The following is a 21,192-nucleotide window of genomic DNA, read 5'->3' as shown; positions in this document are numbered from 1 at the left end:
ATGTAAAAAAGTTAATTATATTTTTAAAATTTCTTTCCTAAATTTTGTTAAGAAATTTGCTTTTATTTGGATACAAATTCTGAGGCCGGAAAAATATTTCTATACTATTACGTTATTGCACAGAGCCACATTTAGCATTGAAAAAAATTCCCTCAAAAATGATTGAAGTTAAAAAATGCCATTTACCATAAGTAAGACCACTTTGAAGCCTCTGAGCCAAGGCATATTTAGCTTATACGTAAACCCAACATTGCATGTTTTAAAGGCATTTTATATATTACTTCATTCATAGAAAATTGTTGGCGTATTTTGAATATAAAAAATATTTTGTTCAACATTTAATTGCATTCAACTGCTCCTCATAAATCGATCGAATCGTAGTTCTTCGCTATGGAGTCACTTTAAGTTACTCATTGCACAATTGATCGCATGTATGTTGCTCGCTAAAAAAATGATCATATATAAGTAATTTACTATACAATTTAATCTTTGTTAGAAAGCATTGATCCTATATAAATTACTTATTTAATAATTGACTGTGTACTGTACAGTATAGTACATATACTGCAAGTTAAATATTGTTATTCAACCAATGAAAGTTTATTTATAATTTATCACAGGCTCATAATTGATTTATGTTAAGTTGTTTGTTATGCAATTGATCTGACATAGATTACTATACAAGTCATTGCACATTAACTGTTGCAATACAAAGTTTCTCTATACGATCATTCTCTCGTAAATCATTCGTCGAACAATTTACCGCTGGACTGGTCGCATAGTTATAGACTCAGTGGCGTATCAAGAAATATGGCGCCCCAAAACCCACAATATGCAGGCGCCTCGAAACTAATAGTACCACTTTACACTGGATGATTCTATTTTATAATTTTAATCCTATAATAATTATATTTTTACAGAATTTTAGATATCGAAAATGCAAAGGACACTGCTATTGAAAACTCGTCATTAGTACTACCTCTAAAATATGACTTAACTGTTGTCCTTCAGCTTTTAATTTTTATTAATTTATTTTTGAATTGTTTATACAAAAATTTTATAATTATTTTATTGTTATTATTATTTTAAATTTTTATGCCTTCAAACTCTTGCGTTCAAGGCCTGAGCCTAATGGAAAATCCACCGATGTGTAGACTATAAAGTTTTCTCATTTAAGATTAAATTATTTTTATTGCCATGAATTTTCATCAAAATGAAATATATATTAATGAAAACATATTTGCTTTTGTTAAATTAAAGATTATATTAATACATTTTTAATAATAAATTTTAAAAGTATGAATAAATAAATAGTTCTTTCGATTTAATTAGTTTTTAAGGTATTTAAATTTGAATCGGTTTTAATATTTAAAATGTTTTCTATTTTTATATTATTAAAGATAAATTAATTTTAAACAACTGCAAATTTTAAAAATACAAACAAATCCCGATATAATGAACCCCTAAACAACGTTATTCTCGTAATAGGTCAACAAATAGCTGTGAATTACTAAATGCATTATCATAACGCATAATTTCCAAACCCTTAACTCTAAAACTGAATGTAAATCTAATTACTTCCTACGCAAATATGTATATAAATAAATATATATATATACCTCAGTTTAGCGCCAATTTTAAAAGCGAACAGACGGTGATGCTAAATCGAAATTTACCTGTACTTCATTCATTTAAAGAAATTTTATATACAATTGTTAATTTTTAGATCATTAGAAACTTAATTTCAAGCGATTATCAAGCAATTTAAGTATATTACGAAGCTATAATAAATTAATTAATAACTACTTGGACAATATACATAGTTTAAGAATTATATAATATAATGCGGTGGCACAAATTATATAATAAGATTTAGAATTTTCGGAACAATTTATATTTCTAAATGAGTTCTTGCGATACATATATTTGACTATTTGTTAAATCATAAGAAAGATAACAGACCGAAAAAGCTTACTTAACATTTCTTTCTTTAGATCGATCGATTTTAATTGGTTTAGATAAAATAAAACAAAGAACGAAATTAAATCTTGCAATTACTATAAACGGAATATTGCTCAAGGAAATAAAGCTAAAAATAGAATGGCTTGTTCATAACATGAGACGTAATGTAACGAAATGAAGTGGTTTCACGCCACATATATATCATTTTAACATTAATAAATATAGCAACATCACGAAGAATTGTTATAACATTGTTGTCCTTCTTCCTTCATTTCCAAAGGTGGATCCAGGAACAAATCTTAAGAGAGGTTGACTTTAAATTCGTGTAATGAAATAAATATATTAAAGTTTTAATGTCTTAATAAGTATTTAAAAGAAACTTAAAAATATAATAAAATGGAAAAGTAGAGATAATTGGCCTACAATTTGAAAACATTGTAGACCTATAAATTCGTCTGTCTGTCCGCCTGCCTGTCTGTTCTTTAATCGCGAAAATGGTGTTAGACAGATGAAATTCGAGAACGAATGTGGAAAGCTTCGTGCAGGAGGCATCGATTAACTATATTGAAATCACATAACTTCCGATCTATATAGGAAGTCATGTGATTTCTATTCAAAAAATCTTCCCGGAACGGAGTATACTATATAGATAACTGGCATGACTGTTGTATCAGGAAAAGTATGATGTACAGGGGCAAGCCACTACTAATTTGAGGTGGAGCGAATATATTTTAAATTAAATAAATTAAAAATTTCCGAGAGAAAGAATAAAGTTAACTATTTTAAATAATTAAGCAAAATATTTACTTTACAGTAAAAAACGGAGGGGGGAATAACGTTTTGTTTAAGCTTATAAGCTCATAATAATTCAATTTTATTTAAATTTAAGTTATAAATTATTGATAGATTTACATAAATTTTAATATTATCAAATACTTAAATGTCCTTAACTGTCATAAGCGACGTGTACAGGTATTATTAGATTTGAAATGAACTTAACCACGTTACGAGATGAAAGATACGTTTGTTTACAAGCCCATACAGTAGAGTGTGTAAAATCCACAAAATAATACAGAAACATCGACAAAAATCAGATTGTATCCAACAAGACTCGATATTTCATTTGGACTCTAAGAGAACATTAGTGACTTTCAGCTCTTAAAAGTCAACAAATCGATAGAAACCATTAATAAATTGTCAAGGCAATCTCTCTGATGTATTTATGGCACAAGATTCGTTTGTGTTTATAAAGCTCACCTTTAAAGTAAACAATTTTTTAAATTAAAATAACTAACAATACTTTAAACTGAAGTCTTTATCACATTCTAAACACGTAAATTATTTCCCAACATTGTGTTATTTTTACATAGCGCCTACACAGTAGACGGACTTTTTTGCGTGTATGGCTACTAGAAATAAATTAAGATGAATTCTTACTTTTATTTTTAATTCATTAAGATAAGAAAAAAATTGAGAGGGAAAATGTTTAACTAAACATAAACACAAAGGGGTAAGTTTAATTAGATTTTTCTTATATTTTATAGAAGGTTTGCCTGAAAATTTCTACGAAGTAGCAGATGCTCGAAGCAAAAATGGAAAATTTCGCTGCATTCTACTTCATTTTTATCACCAGAATTTTTATAACTTACCAAGTTTTAATATTATTGTCGACTATAACAAAAGTCTCCAGTAAATTCTTCAGGAAAGTTTATAAATATAATGAAATTTTTCAAAATTAACACATTAGATGAAGTTTTAAAAAATATTTTTCAATAAATAAATTCATTTATTCAAATTTTTAGAATATATTTCGTTTTTATATTAATTAATGTTTAGTCTTTTTTTAATCTATTTTTATTGTTAAAAATTTAAAAAGCACGTTTTTTATTTAATTTATTCTTATTATTTAATAAATATCCACTTTAATACATTTTTTTAAATTATAACATTTCGCCACTTTCAATTAGATTAATTTAATAAATTTGTATTTTCTAATACTTTTAACATGCTTAATTATACCTAACATTAATATAATTATTCAATACATTAGAAAAACTTTTTACGTTTAGAAAAAACAAAATTAAAGTGTAGATCTACTTAAAGCCTAATTTCCATTAAACTTAATTTACAATGTTTAACTAAAAATTTTTTTCATTTCATTTTATTTTTTGTAGATTTTATTGATTAAAGATAGTTTACCAGAATGCATTTTCTCTTACAATTTTTCGGGAAGAAATCGATTATTCTGCTTTTATTGTATTCCTTATCTACTTAATTACTAAAGACAGGGTTTAACAATATAAATGCGGTTTGAAATTTCTGATTTAGCTAGCTGCAACAATTAGATATATCATATTTCATCTTGAATTTACGCTCCAATGACGATAACTTGTTTTTTTCTCCTGTTTTTTTCCTCTTCTAAGTGGACTTGTTGCTGTCGAGAAGTCTATGTTAGGATATTTCATCTTGTGCTCTTGTCGAAAACACTCACTTAATATCTTTTTAATCGAATCCGAAAGCATTTTTGCAAAGAAAGTTACTTGATAGAAAGGTGGAAAATTGAATTAAAATATATTTTAATATTGAATTATTTAGAAATAGTTTATAATTAAATTTTATTTATGCTTCAAATTTATTTATTGAATTTTATTATATTTTTTTACACTTTTTAAGCAATTTTAAAATTTATACAAATGGATTTCGGAACTATTTTTAAAATTCTATTCGGAAGTAGAAATTAAAAATTCATAGGGTCAGATATTCATGCCAAGAAAACAGCAGCTTTGAATTTTCATAAATTATTGATTAGTATCATATTTTAAATTTTTATAAAATAGAATAAGGATTTATGTTTAAATTTTGGGAGACACTTTTTATTTTTTTCTCTTATAAAACATGCATATCTTTTTACATATTTTCATTTAAATGCCGGAATAAGATTCTAAATTTGGTTCCCTTCTTCGGTGCTGAGATGAACGTATAGGTTATAAGCTGATCAGCTGAATGATATACTGTAGTTCTCTCCAGAAAACGCATTTCTATCTAAAGATATTTCGATAGACAAAGATTACTTATCTAAACAGAATATTAAAATTCTCCTAACTTACACTTTCGCTCTTGTTTCAATGAAAATTGTTGTTACGTTCAATACAAGTTAATGAATTTTTCTGTTCAATTACCGAAAATTCGGCCATTTGTTTCGTTGATAAGATCATTCTAGAATGAACTGAATAGAATTCCGTATACAGTATACTAGATTTTATTTGTTCTAAGTGACATAGAGGCATGAGACTCATCTAATGAAGAATTCTGCGCCTTTAGCGCACGTCAGACACATTGAATTATCTGTCACTGGAAAACGTGGAATCCAGTTTAATCAACTTTATTGCTTACTTAGCAAGTGAATCACATATTGGAATTTACGAACCATTTTATAATTGAAATTAATCATAAATTTTCATTGGTATTTTGTGACTTTTAAACGTTTTCGGCAAGTATCTCGTAATTTGCAAACACGATAAAATTAGTAAATATAATCGCTTATAGCTAGAATTAATTAAAATTTGAAGCAGCTTCCAAAAAAATTAAAGATATTATAATAAGATATGACGGTTCTTAATGAAAAGTTATGCATTTATAGAGTTAAAGCGACGTTTTTCTTTTTTGTTCTTGAATCGTCTCATTTATTTTTCTTCTTGCCAGAGAACAAGAGCGGACACAATGACTCGGAAGCGCTATATTATCAATAACATTGTTCATTATTAACCTTTCTTCATCGAACGGTTCTATTGTAAGGTGCACATCGCCACCTGATGCGAAGTGTACTGTACTTTATAAAAAGATGGCTGGACTTGCCTCATTGCTCTATTATTATTTTTGAGTGGACAAAGAATTGTGATTGAAATCATTTTTTCTCTTTTTACAGAAAAGAAAATATAGAAAAAATTCCTAAAACTATGTTTCGTAAGATTGTAGCGCTTCCTGTTTGTCGATTGATGAAAAACTGATAGAATAATTTATAAATAAAAAAAAACACCCAAAACAATATATAGAAATAGATTTATCGGTTTTTTTAAAATATCTGTATGTTTTACCATCTTTTTTCTTTATTTTTCCTCTATGGAAAAATAATGAGAAGCTATATTATTGATAATCGTTGTCTCTTTTGAATTTGAATTTTAGTTTTTCTTCCTAATTTTATTGTTTACATTCTTTTTCTGTTGGAAAAAGTGATAATCAATAGAAAAGAAGCGTTGAGATAAACCTCACTAATGCTCTTTTCAGCAATTTAGACTAAAAACATATTTCAATTTGGATAGTTATCGAAAAACTGAGAATTATCACATTTTGAGATATTAATTTAGGATAAAATAGAAAAAATTAAGACACACACATTTATATATATATACAGCATTAATTGAAGAATTAAAGTATTGTATTATGCTGATGCAAACAATGTTAATACGTGCTCTGTACTTACTTATTTGATTAACAGCAAGAAAGAAATGTCACATTAAGTGACAAAGCCTATCCTATGTTGTTTCTATTAGCAACAGTCACCTTAAGAGAAAATGCAATCAACTACTGCAACCAAACGAAAGAAGACGCGAAAACTACCCATTCAATGCTAATGCACGCGCTAAGAATTCTGTCACGTAGAGAACTCAGAGGAAAATGACCCCAGGAGATATTAAGTAAGAGATTCATAAGCTATAATGCTGAAAATGAATTTTTTTTTTTAACCGAAGACATTATCATTTATATTAAATAAATTATATTAAAAATTTTTGAAATTTTTACATGTTAAAACTTTAAAAAGTTACATTTTGACACTATTTATAACAGTGTTAATTAGTTTTTTTATTTTTTAAAAATTATATTTAAATCACAAATTATTATTTATTTTATTATTTTAAATATACTTACTTAATTCAATATTTCCTTATGATTTGTTTACTGTTATAACCAATTTACTTTATTCTACATTTCTTAATGTTTTTTTTTTATTGATATTTAACTAGAATTATTTCCAGAAATAAATCTATAAGCTCGTAAAAACGTACAATTGACACCAGTAAAGCTAAAGATAGATACGATTAAGTATAGTTAATTCTCGAATAGAGTCTATAAAATTTATAGTCTTATAGAATAAATCTTTAAGATTTAAATTATGTGTGATACTAAACGTTAATCTTAATTTAATTAATAGTCTACTTTATGTGGTAAGGTCAAGCCATTACTTTTGGACACTTTTAGAACATTTTGTTCTAATTAACTCTATTTACTTTTCCAAATGCACTGTAAATTATTTTAGATTAATTTATATTCTATAAATACAGAAAGAGTCTTAATAGTTTAACACTTATTTTGAGGTAAATTTTAAAGAAAAAATTCCAAAAAAATCTATTCTCATCAGCTATTAACTTGTAAATAGCAGTATTGGTTAAATGGTTATTATTTTTTTATTATAATAAACAATTAATGTGAAAGAAAAACCAAAATCATTTATTTTTATAATCCTTACTAATATCTTAATGTAAGCAGATTAAAAGTTCGGTGGCCAAAACTGATGGCTTATCCCTACTTTAATTATAACAGCAAATCATTTTATTCAGAAGTGTATCTTCATCTTTTAATTGACGAGATAATTTAAATAATTTTTAAAAATCAGATTATGTAATAAAAATACACTATTTAAAGTCTTAATATAAATTTTATCGGTTTAAATAATAAATGAACTATACAAATATACAGTTCCATAAATTTAAATTGAAACAAGAAGTTTTCTCTAAGGCACTCCCTGCTTCGTGGAAGAAAATCATATTTTAGAAAATATATATGGATTTAAAAAATCTATTTTTTTTGCAGGAAACTAAGACCTAACTCAAGAAAATCTATTATAAAAATGGAATACAACATTTCAACATCACTGGGTATCAACGATAGTGAAAGTTATGATTACGATCCTACCGATTCTTGGAATTACTACAATTTGTCCGATCTCATTCCCACTACAATTGTTTACGGTACAACATTAATCATTGGTCTATTGGGAAATAGCCTAATCATCTATACGGTCCTTACTTTTCAACGCATGCGCACAATAAGTAACATATTTTTGGCCAGTTTGGCTACAGCTGATCTACTGCTCATCCTAATATGTGTTCCCGTAAAGGTAAGTTACTTAACATATTACTCATATATTATTTAATCAGGGTTAGATTGAGGAGTGATGCGTAAACTTAATAAACTGTGATAATCCTAGACTATATCTCGTGGGCCTCAGTCAACGAGATACAGCATAGGATTTAATATTTGGGGATACAGAGTAAGACCGCACTCTACGAGAGTACAACTATGAGGATACAACTTAGTAAAGTTTAATGTGAGGCCCTATTTAGTAAAGGATGAAAAGTCTTTCTTATCCGGCCCTGATTACAATTAAGGAGTTTTATTAAGAAAACCAATTACAATTGTTACCGGAGATTTATATTTGGTCTAACATTTGTTTGTGATATGTCCATCGGTAGTTCAGCTAACATGTTTATTGATGCGGATATGTTGACTCTCTACCAATAAATCGCAGTTGGCACAAGAGAAATGTAACCGAAACAAGTTGCAAAAGCAATATCATGGTGGTTATGTGTGATAAGAAAACTTAGAAGATATTTTCAGATCTTGCAGTATATAAAAGTTTTGTTATAATTTTTCCTATAGCTACTTTCTCCTTACAAGAATTTAATCTCGGCTAACATTTGTTTCTGATATGATAAATCACTTTCTAGCTTTCCCTCCATTTATTTCAATCGTTAGTCCGCCCACATTTTTTTTCTTATGTCTTATCAAAACTTTCAATTTCTAAAATAATATCTAGTTTTTGGAATATTCTGAATTGTACGAGATAATCACCTGACTTTGATTACTTCATGGAAGATCAAAAACAATAAAATGTCTCTCCCTTCTTATCTTTAAATGTCTTCCTTTTTTGATAAATACCAGAATATTAAACTTATATAATAACCTTGCCGACAATTACAAAAGAGCTATTTTCGACTTTAGTCAATAATAAAACTAATAAATCACACCGCTAGTGGAATTTTTGTCGCGTTGTAATTGGAGATAGTAAAATTGCTAAAGGACATTTCCATTAGATATAATTTTTTGATATAGTTTCTTTAAACGTCTTCTTTTCATAAATATTAATCCGTCTATTAGAATATTTTTAGAAGGATCTTGAGGCTATACAAAAGTTTCTTTTAAAGATTTAAAAGATATTATTCTTAATGAAACACTGCGAAAATAATGTAAGTAGTTAGAGATATAATACAAACACAAAGTAATTTTGGACTGTTTACAGTAAATTAAACTACTTTATAATGAAGTTAAAGGTCAAGTTTAAATTTTATTTTTATTTTTAACTTAACATATCGTTTCTGGTTGTATCTGTTAATCTTTAGTTGTTCTACTTAGTTTATAGTTGACGTACTTAGCCTCTTTCAACATAAAAGAATCCCTTTTATCGCTTCTTCTTTCTCCCTCTTACCACTGTCACTAAACCACACCCTATAGTTTAAAAAGAACTTATTTGCCGATAGATAAATCTTCATCAAACAATATCATTCCAAAAATACTGTAACTGATTCCTGTTTTAAAATATCCGGAATCTAAAAATTAATTTTAGAATGCATCTAATTTAAGATTTTATCTTCATAGATTAGTCTTAAAACTCGACTAGATGATTAATGAGAGAATTATTTATTTATTTTTCCTAGAGAAAATTTTTATTACTATTATTTTTATTAAAATTTGTTAAAAGAAACCCGGAAATAGATGAGAGAAAAGATTAATTTTACGAATTTTTATTTTAGTATATAAAGTTAACGTTAATTAAATGTTTATAGTAAATTTAAAACTGAATGATACTTTGTAAGTATGGAAATTTTAAAAGTTTATAATTACAAAATTAATATTATAAAGATTAATTTTTCTCAAAGTCTTAAAACTTGTAATTTAAGTTTTAAATTAGTAATTACTTAGTTAAAAGTATTCGTGTAAATATTTTAATAAACATTTACTTAAATTGCCTTATTATATATAGCCTACATAAATACGTTCAATTAAATAACACTGATACTTATTGAAACAATAAAATAATTTATATTTTGATATTTGTTACATTAAAATAGAAGTAAATTTTGTATTTAACAGGTGAAAGATTTAAAAATGAATCTTTAAATTATTTTCCCAACAAAGAATTCTTGCAAAAAAAACAGAACAAGAAGGCATTATTACACATCAAAGAAAGTACAACTACTCAAAAGACTTAATTTTCTAAAAGTCTAAGAGGATTTGAAGTATGAAAGCAGTTTCTGTAAATATTTTAATTCAATCAGAAAACCAACAAACAACTTTTTGTTTTGCTAACAATCTTAATCAAGTAAGTATTTATACCTACTTGATTAAGATTGATTTAGTAAAATTGTAGATATTAATTCTGCAAGTTGAAATTTTTTCCTTTCATTTGTAGAATTGGAAAACAATTTAGAAAATCAATTTTATTTACAATGTCTTAAGTATTCGTCAATGTAATCACATATCTAAACGCACCTATCTCTCTCTCGATCTACTTACTCTATTACAATTACTAATTTAATACTCCTTGTACAATAATGATTATGACTTTGGTATCACGAATACAATTACAAGTGGGAACATTCAATTTATTCTCGATGCTCTTATGAGACCAGTTGACGTTACAGATCTTTCGATTTGATTCCCTTAACAAGATAGACTTTAAGAATCTTGGGATCGGAAGAGTTGAAAATCTAATACTGTCGTCAGATAACTTTAGGAAAGTTACTTCACAAAACTAATACAACTTCCATACTTTAAATTATATAAAATTGACTTCCTTTTTTATTATTATTATTCTGAATTGAGTTCGATTGATAAAGGTCGACTGTTCTTTTTTTAATTTTTAACTTTTCGTTTTAGGGGCCCTTTCTTTCGTTTTAGAGGCTGGTCCTATATATTCGGGAGATATCATCATAAAAAAATCTTGTTACAAACCCGGACTCGAATCCGGACCCTTCAGATCGGCATGTAAAGATCGATTATCTTCAAATTTGATTGATTATCAGCAATAACTTGATATTGACATATTATATAGTAAATTCAATTTAAAAATTAACTGTAAAATTGTTTAACAATAGAATATCAAAATCGAAGTTTGCATTCAAAAAAATTCATGAATAGAAAACAAAGCATAAAAGTCTCCACCAATTGTCTATGGATAAAATCACTGAACATTCGTAGTTGGTCCCGGTTACCTGATACCTGATACCTGATTAATTCTGGCCGAGTAGAGTTTTCTAGGTTTTATTCACTTGTCTAACACCTAAATAAAGCCAGTTTCCACAGAAAGTCCTCTCGGGAGGCACACTCCCTTGACAGATCGCCTTCGTGTTGCATTGCCTTATCCTATCAATCCAAACCAATACAAAAGAAATTTTGGAGTCGGTAATTTGTCATTTCCACACAACAGGAACACGAACCCTCCTAAATATATATAGAAATCGCTCCAAATTTCTCTGACGTCAACATAATTTAAAAATTATAAATTGTATAACAATAAATACCAGTTAAGAAGGCTCACAAATTTACGTTATGTCTTTTATTTAAGAATTTTTTACACTCTCGCAATATTTAAAAATTTAAAATTAATTACTCTTTCATAAAAAAAAACTTTACTTTCTGCTAAATTAATTTATATTAAATACTTCAAATTTATTAAATGATGAAATAATTTTTAAATTGTCACTGTTAAAATAACTAAAAGTGATCACTTGCAATTTAAAGACTCTCTGCTCTTAATATTGTCAAAAAGGATTTTATTACTTATATTTATTTGAGTAAAAAACTAATTTTAATATATATAAATATTCTTTTTGTAACAGTTAAGTATACAAGAATACTCAAGGAATAGTCAGGATTAAGAATTTATCAAATGATCCTACATTAGTGACAGTTGTCTTAATCTTTATTTTACTGCACACATTTTGATAAGGTTTGACATTAATAATCTACAGATACTTCTAAGGATTCGTTTTTCGCTAATACTTTAATCACCCCTACCAGAAAAATACTAAAATAAAAAAAAATAATTAAATAGTAGTACAATATTTCAAAATTTAAAAATTAATTCGTAGTAAACAATTAAAATTTTAATTGTGTCTATTTGTAAGGTTCTTTTCATCAGTCATATTCGATAGGAAGAGGTAGAGTAGCTTGTATGATGTGCTGCATATTGGAGTTTCGATGACACGACCGATAGTATAGGACTACCTGCCACTTCTGACAAACGTGAATTGATGAATTTTTAGTGCAACAAATCTCAGTGGATCGACTTTCATTCTTTATATAGTATATAAAAAATGATTCATAAAAATAACAATTTTTTGACAGCCCTTACGTTAAAATACACTTTTTATCTGGAATACAAAACCAAGTGTATAAAGTGAAGTTTTAAAATTGAAACGGTTTATGATATTCACGAAAATACAATAAATATACCGTTTNTTATTTAGCATTATAGATTAATTACAAAATATAATATATTTTATATTTTTATAATTATATATAACTCAATACTAGCTTTGGAGCAGTTCCTAACAATAATTCCCATTAATATCTGATAATCGCAAACATCCCTATTTCAGTCTCGGGTTTGTATTTTAAGTATATTTAAATAAAAATGACTAAATTATTATGTAATTTTAATTAGAAAATATGTTATTATATTTAATTATACATTTTAATTATTAAAAGTATGTTTTATGCTAATCAGAAAATTGATTTTTGTTGTTAATTTTGTTAGGGGTCGTTTGATAATTTAATATGGTGTCAATTGTAAATAAATAAATAAAATAAACTTCCCAATTAAAAAAAGCAATAACGATCACGCAGTTATGTGTAATTAAGTAGCAAAATTATTATTTTATTCTGGCTTTAAATCAGAAATATTGACATTTCAGAAGAGACATCCTTCTTCGGTCTATAATTTATTAATGATAAATTACTTTTAAATGACAAATTTAAGTATTTTTAACATGATACAATAAACTTGTAATTATCTTGGTTAGAAGTTGGATAAAAGATATTTAAAATATATAATTTTTGAAAAATAAACCCAGTCTTATGTTTTATATGTAATTTAAAAGATAAGTAAACACCCTACCAGAAAAATACTAAAATAAAAAAAAATAATTAAATAGTAGTACAATATTTCAAAATTTAAAAATTAATTCGTAGTAAACAATTAAAATTTTAATTGTGTCTATTTGTAAGGTTCTTTTCATCAGTCATATTCGATAGGAAGAGGTAGAGTAGCTTGTATGATGTGCTGCATATTGGAGTTTCGATGACACGACCGATAGTATAGGACTNTTCAAAATTTAAAAATTAATTCGTAGTAAACAATTAAAATTTTAATTGTGTCTATTTGTAAGGTTCTTTTCATCAGTCATATTCGATAGGAAGAGGTAGAGTAGCTTGTATGATGTGCTGCATATTGGAGTTTCGATGACACGACCGATAGTATAGGACTACCTGCCACTTCTGACAAACGTGAATTGATGAATTTTTAGTGCAACAAATCTCAGTGGATCGACTTTCATTCTTTATATAGTATATAAAAAATGATTCATAAAAATAACAATTTTTTGACAGCCCTTACGTTAAAATACACTTTTTATCTGGAATACAAAACCAAGTGTATAAAGTGAAGTTTTAAAATTGAAACGGTTTATGATATTCACGAAAATACAATAAATATACCGTTTAGCTTAAAATTAACATAGAATTAAAATATTAGTGACTGTCAGGATATATTGGGTGTCATATCTCACCGTTGTGGTCCTGTCGAACCCATAATGGTGAACCCATGATTAACAGCCTTCTGAATGCTCACAGGACGGAAAAAAATGGAAGCAAAGTCCAATATCAGGTTTTATCCGAAGCGTATTAAGAATTATAATTTCTACAAAGTCTTTTCAAACAGCATGAGAATGATTCGATTATTTATTAGAATAATTTAATAAATTTTTGTATATTTTTAAAATTATTTAAATTGGCTTACTAATTCCTGATTTTCTTTGTTTTATATTGCTTAATTTCGAAATTATTTTCAAGTAATTTAATTGTGTCTTCTAGTAGAGAATTGAACAGGACAAACAATTCGTGTTTCCTCAAACCCACTGCTATTTTCACTAAAAAAAAAAAGAAGGTTAAACGTTATTTTCTGATTATTTCTACACTTTATCAAACCAGTAGCCTCTGAAAGATTAAGAAATATCTGGGCCACTTAACTTTTTGAGGTCCTCATAATAGATTTATTTAAAAAAAGCATTAAACATTGTTTTAAAATAATAAAATATGACAAAAATAGATTTTTTTTAATATATGAAAAATGAAAGTGAGAGAATGATCTACAACACGTGTTTTTGAGAACCCTTAACTATGAGTCCTGGGTCTCATCATAGAAGTCTGCTGGTCTCCCTATGATAAGGCCCGACCAGAAAGTACTTTAGTCACTTTCATAGTTCCTGGGAAAGTTTCAAGATAATCCCTTATCGTAATTCCTCTTCACAATTATGAGATATTGCATTGGATTTAGAAAGGGTCAAATAGTTTAACTACGGTAATTTTGTTTATATCAGTTTAATGAATATTGTTATCTTGTAAAAATGTATTAAAAATAATCAAAAGTTTCTTAAAGTAATTTAAATTTCGCGAGATTTTATATAAAAAAATCATCGTTAATAAAATAAAATAAATATAAATGAAATTCGAAATTGAAAGAATAAGACATAAAACATGACAATTGAAATGGCAATTTTTTCCCAGAAGATTAAAAAAAAATTAATTTGCTTTTAATTAAGTAGATTTTTTTAATGTTTTTATTTCGTGCAATTATTTCGGTTGCCTAATGTTAATTTAATAAGCGATCGACATTATTTTTATCAAAAAATATATCGAGAAAGAATCACGTGACCCGACCGTATGAAAAATGAGACTCAGATGACTTAAAGGCTAAGCAGATAGCAAAGAACAAACGGGTCATTAAGAACGCCATTTTTTATATGGAAATAGATAAATGCCTCAGAGAATGGTTGTTTTTTGTACATTCAAGACGATTTCAGTAAATATTATTGAATGAAATAATCATTTACTTAGCGTGATCAGCTATAAATATGTAAAAATGGCTTGTTTGATTTATCTTTAATTATCCTGCTCTTTTTTTCTATACGTAAACTTAAATAGCAAATGATACTCGAAGTACTACAACAATCAGGATTTTTCAGGTGAATATTTAATGAAAAATCNTTATTTAGCATTATAGATTAATTACAAAATATAATATATTTTATATTTTTATAATTATATATAACTCAATACTAGCTTTGGAGCAGTTCCTAACAATAATTCCCATTAATATCTGATAATCGCAAACATCCCTATTTCAGTCTCGGGTTTGTATTTTAAGTATATTTAAATAAAAATGACTAAATTATTATGTAATTTTAATTAGAAAATATGTTATTATATTTAATTATACATTTTAATTATTAAAAGTATGTTTTATGCTAATCAGAAAATTGATTTTTGTTGTTAATTTTGTTAGGGGTCGTTTGATAATTTAATATGGTGTCAATTGTAAATAAATAAATAAAATAAACTTCCCAATTAAAAAAAGCAATAACGATCACGCAGTTATGTGTAATTAAGTAGCAAAATTATTATTTTATTCTGGCTTTAAATCAGAAATATTGACATTTCAGAAGAGACATCCTTCTTCGGTCTATAATTTATTAATGATAAATTACTTTTAAATGACAAATTTAAGTATTTTTAACATGATACAATAAACTTGTAATTATCTTGGTTAGAAGTTGGATAAAAGATATTTAAAATATATAATTTTTGAAAAATAAACCCAGTCTTATGTTTTATATGTAATTTAAAAGATAAGTAAACACGATATGACACATTATGATTAAGCCATTCAGTTTGAAGCTGAACTTATGACAGTTGAATGCATTTCGCATGAACTACATATTATAAGTTCAATAGATTCATATGTCGTTGAAATCAATTTTTTGCCTAGACTTTCATCTAATTAAACTGTCAGATTTTGACTTCTTTTCGAGCCGTACGATCTTATTTGACATTATTGACTTTTAAAATTATTCATTGCTTCCGTGTAACGAAATAAATTGAAAATTTTATTATTTAACAGCTGTTTTATACTGAAACTTAGTATGTGTATAAGAATATAATTATCAGTAATTTTTATAATAATTAGTTAGATTAATGAGTGTTAACATGGGATGTTCGCCCTCCAGGGATGCGTCACGTTTTCTGAGAATGCAAGAGTTTTGTATAATGATGTTTAAAAAACTATACATTTAATTAGTAATAGAAGTAAAGTTATTTGTACTTTAAAAATTTCTTGTGATATTTCCTCCATATTCCTAAAATTTACTATTAATTTTCCATCTGTTTGAGTTTTCACCAGTACAATCAATTTTAGTAGTTTTTGGGATCTTTCTTAATTCCTTAAATTAAGAAAGATCACTAAATTTATGCTAAAATACTTTCGAGTAAATAGATAGACTCTACCCTATTTTAATTAAAAGAATCACTAAAAATTTTTATGGGGAATACAAGAATCCATTTTAAAAATTCATGGGGTGTGGGAGCGACAAAAGTTAAGAATCTGAAGAACTTTTTAATGCATTAATTAATATGTTTTTTATATCTGACCTATAAAAACTTACGGTATTAAATATCAACGATATATAAATCGTATATTATATCTCGAATATGTGCAAATTATCATTGCATATGATTCATAAAATTATCTATCATTAATTAATGAATTTAAGTCAAGTAATTTTCAGTAAAGTATAATTTCACTTGCTAATACAAATATAGAAATAACTATAAGCTTAGTAAACGGTTCTTTTCATCAGTCATATTCGATAGGAAGAGGTAGAGTAGCTTGTATGATGTGCTGCATATTGGAGTTTCGATGACACGACCGATAGTATAGNAATAGATATGATTGATCCAAGCGATATAAATATAATAAATTTCTGTGTAAATTTTTAAAAATCTTATTTAAAAATTTATCTTCTGCAATAACTGCACAAAAATTTAAGAAATATTCACACTTGCATTAATAATTTAAATCAGAAAATAAAAATTATTTTTGTACTCCGCATCAACAAATCGATCGTACTAAACATTCAAACTTTTATATTAAAACTTTAAAATAGTTGTAAGAAAAAATATAATTATTTCATTCATATTTTTAATATCACCGAGCGTTGATATTAAAAGTTATTTAAAACATTATTTCTATATACTGTACAGTATATAGAAATAATGTCACTCAAACTTATATATATATATATATATATATATATAAGTTTTCATTGCCATCACCCGGTATATATATATATATATATGATGGCAATGAAAGTACACCTATTCAATGCTATCTGGAAAGATAGATAGCAGTTCAAATGCAACTAAATCTGGTATGGTTACATTTCAGGGCATGCGAAAAACATCTCTGTAAAAAAAGATAGTATCAAAATTCATCACTGTGGTGCTTTTGGGGCTACAAGCAAAAACATTTTATTAACATCTTTTAACATCTTAGCGATGCAAGAGATACTGTATCAATATGGTCTATATTCTGAAAGCGTAAACCTGAAGAGGAAAAACAGTGCATTCAGCGTCCGACCAAAACTACGGTAATCCTCTGTGATGCATCTCATATGCAGAAGGAAACTGTCTTTCAAAGCTTAAATACGGGGGTGAGATATTTAGTTCACCCTCGTAAAGCGTCAATTATTTGTAGCCTATTTGTAAATCGATCTTCTACATAAAATAAACCATAAATTGTTAAATAAGACATTTCTACTGATAAATAGTAGAAAAAATAAAGATAAACGAAAAAAAACTTTAAAAATTTACGCTGTAAATAATTCAAATTTTTCTCAAGAAGTGAAAAATATTAATAAAAATGAAGCAGAAATGATTTCGCAGCTGTTGAAAGTAGTAAAAATAGTTATGAATGAAGCAGAAAATATTAAATAAACATTTACTTTTAACAGTATTTTTCTCTTTTATTTATTTAGCATTCAACATTATTTACAAAGAGAAAAGAATCAAACAAATTTGTAATTAATCATAAAGTTATTCTCATTATCATTTTCATTAATTAAACTAACAGCATTGAATTGCTGAAGTAAAGAAAAAGGATAACATTACCTCTAGTTTTTATTATTATTTTTATTTTCTTGATGAAGCTGTTATCTGTGCGGACAAGTATAAATAAACTATAGATATAAACTGTATACTCATATTTATACCTAACTACATATCTACATGAAATAATAACTATATTTAAATCTAATGTCGCTTATACCTATAGTTACAACTACTTATATTTACATAACTGCAGATAAAGTAAAAGTATGTAATGGTTCCTACCCTTAGGAACCTGTAAATTAATGTTGAGAGGGATAACGGGGGAAACAGGACCCCTCTCAACCTATATACAGGTTGAGAGGAGTCCTGTGTATAGACATAAGTATTGAACTATATCTTCACCTATAACTTTGCCTACAACTATAACTAAAATATGAAAAATACTTTTATAGTTGAAAAATATCGTTAACAGAAAAACAAAATAATACCTCAAGATGGATATATGCCAAATAATTAAATACTTAAGTAAGTTTTACAAAATTAAATTTCTTTTAATTCTCTGAAATTCTTAAAGAAGCCATTTGTTATAAAATGAGATTTAGAATACGATATTCAGTTTTTTGAAAATAAAAATAAATTATTTTAAAAATTGGCCTCAGTTCAGAATAAGAAGAAATTTCGCCTAAAAAATTTATTTTTTAACCTTAATATTTAAATCTAATTAAATTTATTATTTTTATAATAAAAATCCCCAAGGTAATTTAATAGCTGATATGTCGCGAAAATTTATAATTTTTAGGTTAATTTTTATAAAAATATACTNTCAACAACATCACATAACAATAATAATAATAATTAGAAAATAAATTGGAATTTATTTATAAATAAAATTTATAATTAATGATTTTTTATATTAAAAATACAGTATATATTATGTATTTTGTAATACAAGTTTAAGATAAATTTATTATAAAAATTGTTACTTTAATTAGAAATTTTTAAAATCAAATTTATATTTTCTTTATAATTAAATCATTATCTGATAGAAATTTAAATACATATATTTACAGTCTGAGAGAGGTGAGATTGAGTCTGGCCAGTTACAGATATCGGCCATAAAAATACATGAATACAGCAATAAAACAATAAAGACAGATAATTTTATAATTATTAAGTTTTATGTTATATATGGGGTGATCCAAAAATCAGTTAACAGTGTTTTGTATATTCCAGCAGCCCTTTAAGACGCATTTATTGAAAATTACGCCACCAGAAATTGTCTTTACAATGGTAAACTGACTTTTGGGCCACCCTGTATTTTTACATAATTTAATATTAAAACGTAATGCTTTCAAGGATAAAATGCGTTTCGTTGTAAACATATTTGGTTAAGAACTATATAATATGATAATGAACGACATATTAAAATGCTTATAACCATAATGTAATAGTTGTAATGGTTAATATTTATTAATTCAAACTGTAATAAATTTAATGGGATTAATTTCAACATCAAATAAACTATGATTTAATTCTAATTTAGCAATAAATATTTCATGTTCTACTCTTATTACTGGATATCGTATTATATTATGTAGAAATGTGTTACTTCATTATATTCCTTATCTCAGGATAAGAACCCTTAAAGATTAAATATTGATTAATATTATATAAAAGATTATTTTATAAATATTTATATAAATAAAGTGTATAATATAAATTTATATATATTTATTTACAATAAAAAAAATAAATAATAATAACAATAAATAAAAGTTGCGATGTTTTCTTTGAATTTAGGAAGTTCTGATAAATAAATGAATTTTATTACAAAAATGTATATTTGCTTTTATATTATTTACTGAAGAAAAATATTTGAATAATTATACTGAATATTTACAAAAATCTGTTAATTGCAGCTTACATTAAAACAAATACTCTTCAGTACACTTACTTGTTAGACTAGCAAATATTTACAAACTTTAATAAAGTATCCTTAAATACGGGGGTGAGATATTTAGTTCACCCTCGTAAAGCGTCAATTATTTGTAGCCTATTTGTAAATCGATCTTCTACATAAATATTAAATAGAAAACTCTTCGGTATTTGAATTAATAAATATATGATTTTGCTTTGCCAACGACATTTTTATGACCAAATAGATTTTCAAACACTCAAACTCAAACTATGTAGATTTCATTATGGCATGAAATTCTTATTGTTTGAGGTACTTAGCTCTACACCTGGATTTAGTACCAGCTTTAGAGACGAACAAAAAGCACTAAATTGAAGTTAGACTGTATTTGCTAGTTTATTTTTACCCTGAAATGGAAAATTTTGGAAAATTACACTGAAGATTGGTAAAAACTACGATAAAACCTTTATTAAAAATAAAATTAAAATTAATCTTACCCCACAAACTTTATCAGTTAACAGATTTTTATCTCAGAATTTAATATTCAATATTCACCAATAGTTTAGACCTTATAAATGCAATTTTATAATTTTCGAGTAATAGATATTAGTTTTATAACCAGCCATTGCATGCCTTATAAACCGATAGGTTATAACTTTAATTATATGATACAGTAAAACCTGCCAAACCGGAAAAATATTCGGTATCGTCTGATTCCAGCTTAAACGAGTTTTACTGTACATATTTTCAAATAAGGTGCGACTCTCCATAAGGGATGTATTGTACAATACATCTTCAGTCCTCGCAGGGAGACAGTAAAGAGTTCGTCCAGGTCTACTGTAGGGCAGTACTGAACTCCCAATGGACAATAGATCAGGGTGGTAAGGGACGAGGCCAGAAATATCCAGATTAGACAAAAATTCTTGGGATTTTTCGACTATCCAAATTTGATTCCGGGATCCCCAAAGAGGTAGACACTTTAACAGTCTCAGTTATCTGGCCTCTAAATTATATTAATTAAAAATTTAAAGAGA

At 26.4% G+C, this 21,192-nt stretch overlaps 1 protein-coding gene across 1 annotated transcript in view; it reads left to right on the top strand.

Moving 5' to 3' along the window:
* Window positions 1–21,192, top strand: part of LOC111618884 (trissin receptor-like) — an 85,219-nt gene that overhangs the window by 21,932 nt on the left and 42,095 nt on the right. Inside the window, exon 2 of the mRNA XM_023360508.1 lies at window positions 7,831–8,137. Within this exon, the coding sequence (XP_023216276.1) occupies window positions 7,868–8,137 (270 nt within the window). The 5' untranslated portion in view covers window positions 7,831–7,867. The remainder of the gene's footprint in view (window positions 1–7,830; window positions 8,138–21,192) is intronic.

The sequence above is a fragment of the Centruroides sculpturatus genome, unplaced genomic scaffold, assembly GCF_000671375.1.
Source record: "Centruroides sculpturatus isolate CEXI.00-Female unplaced genomic scaffold, Cexi_2.0 scaffold149, whole genome shotgun sequence".
NCBI classification, from domain to species: Eukaryota; Metazoa; Arthropoda; class Arachnida; order Scorpiones; family Buthidae; genus Centruroides; species Centruroides sculpturatus.
Note: the sequence above shows the minus strand (reverse complement) of the source record. Positions and strands in the feature narration are given on the sequence as shown.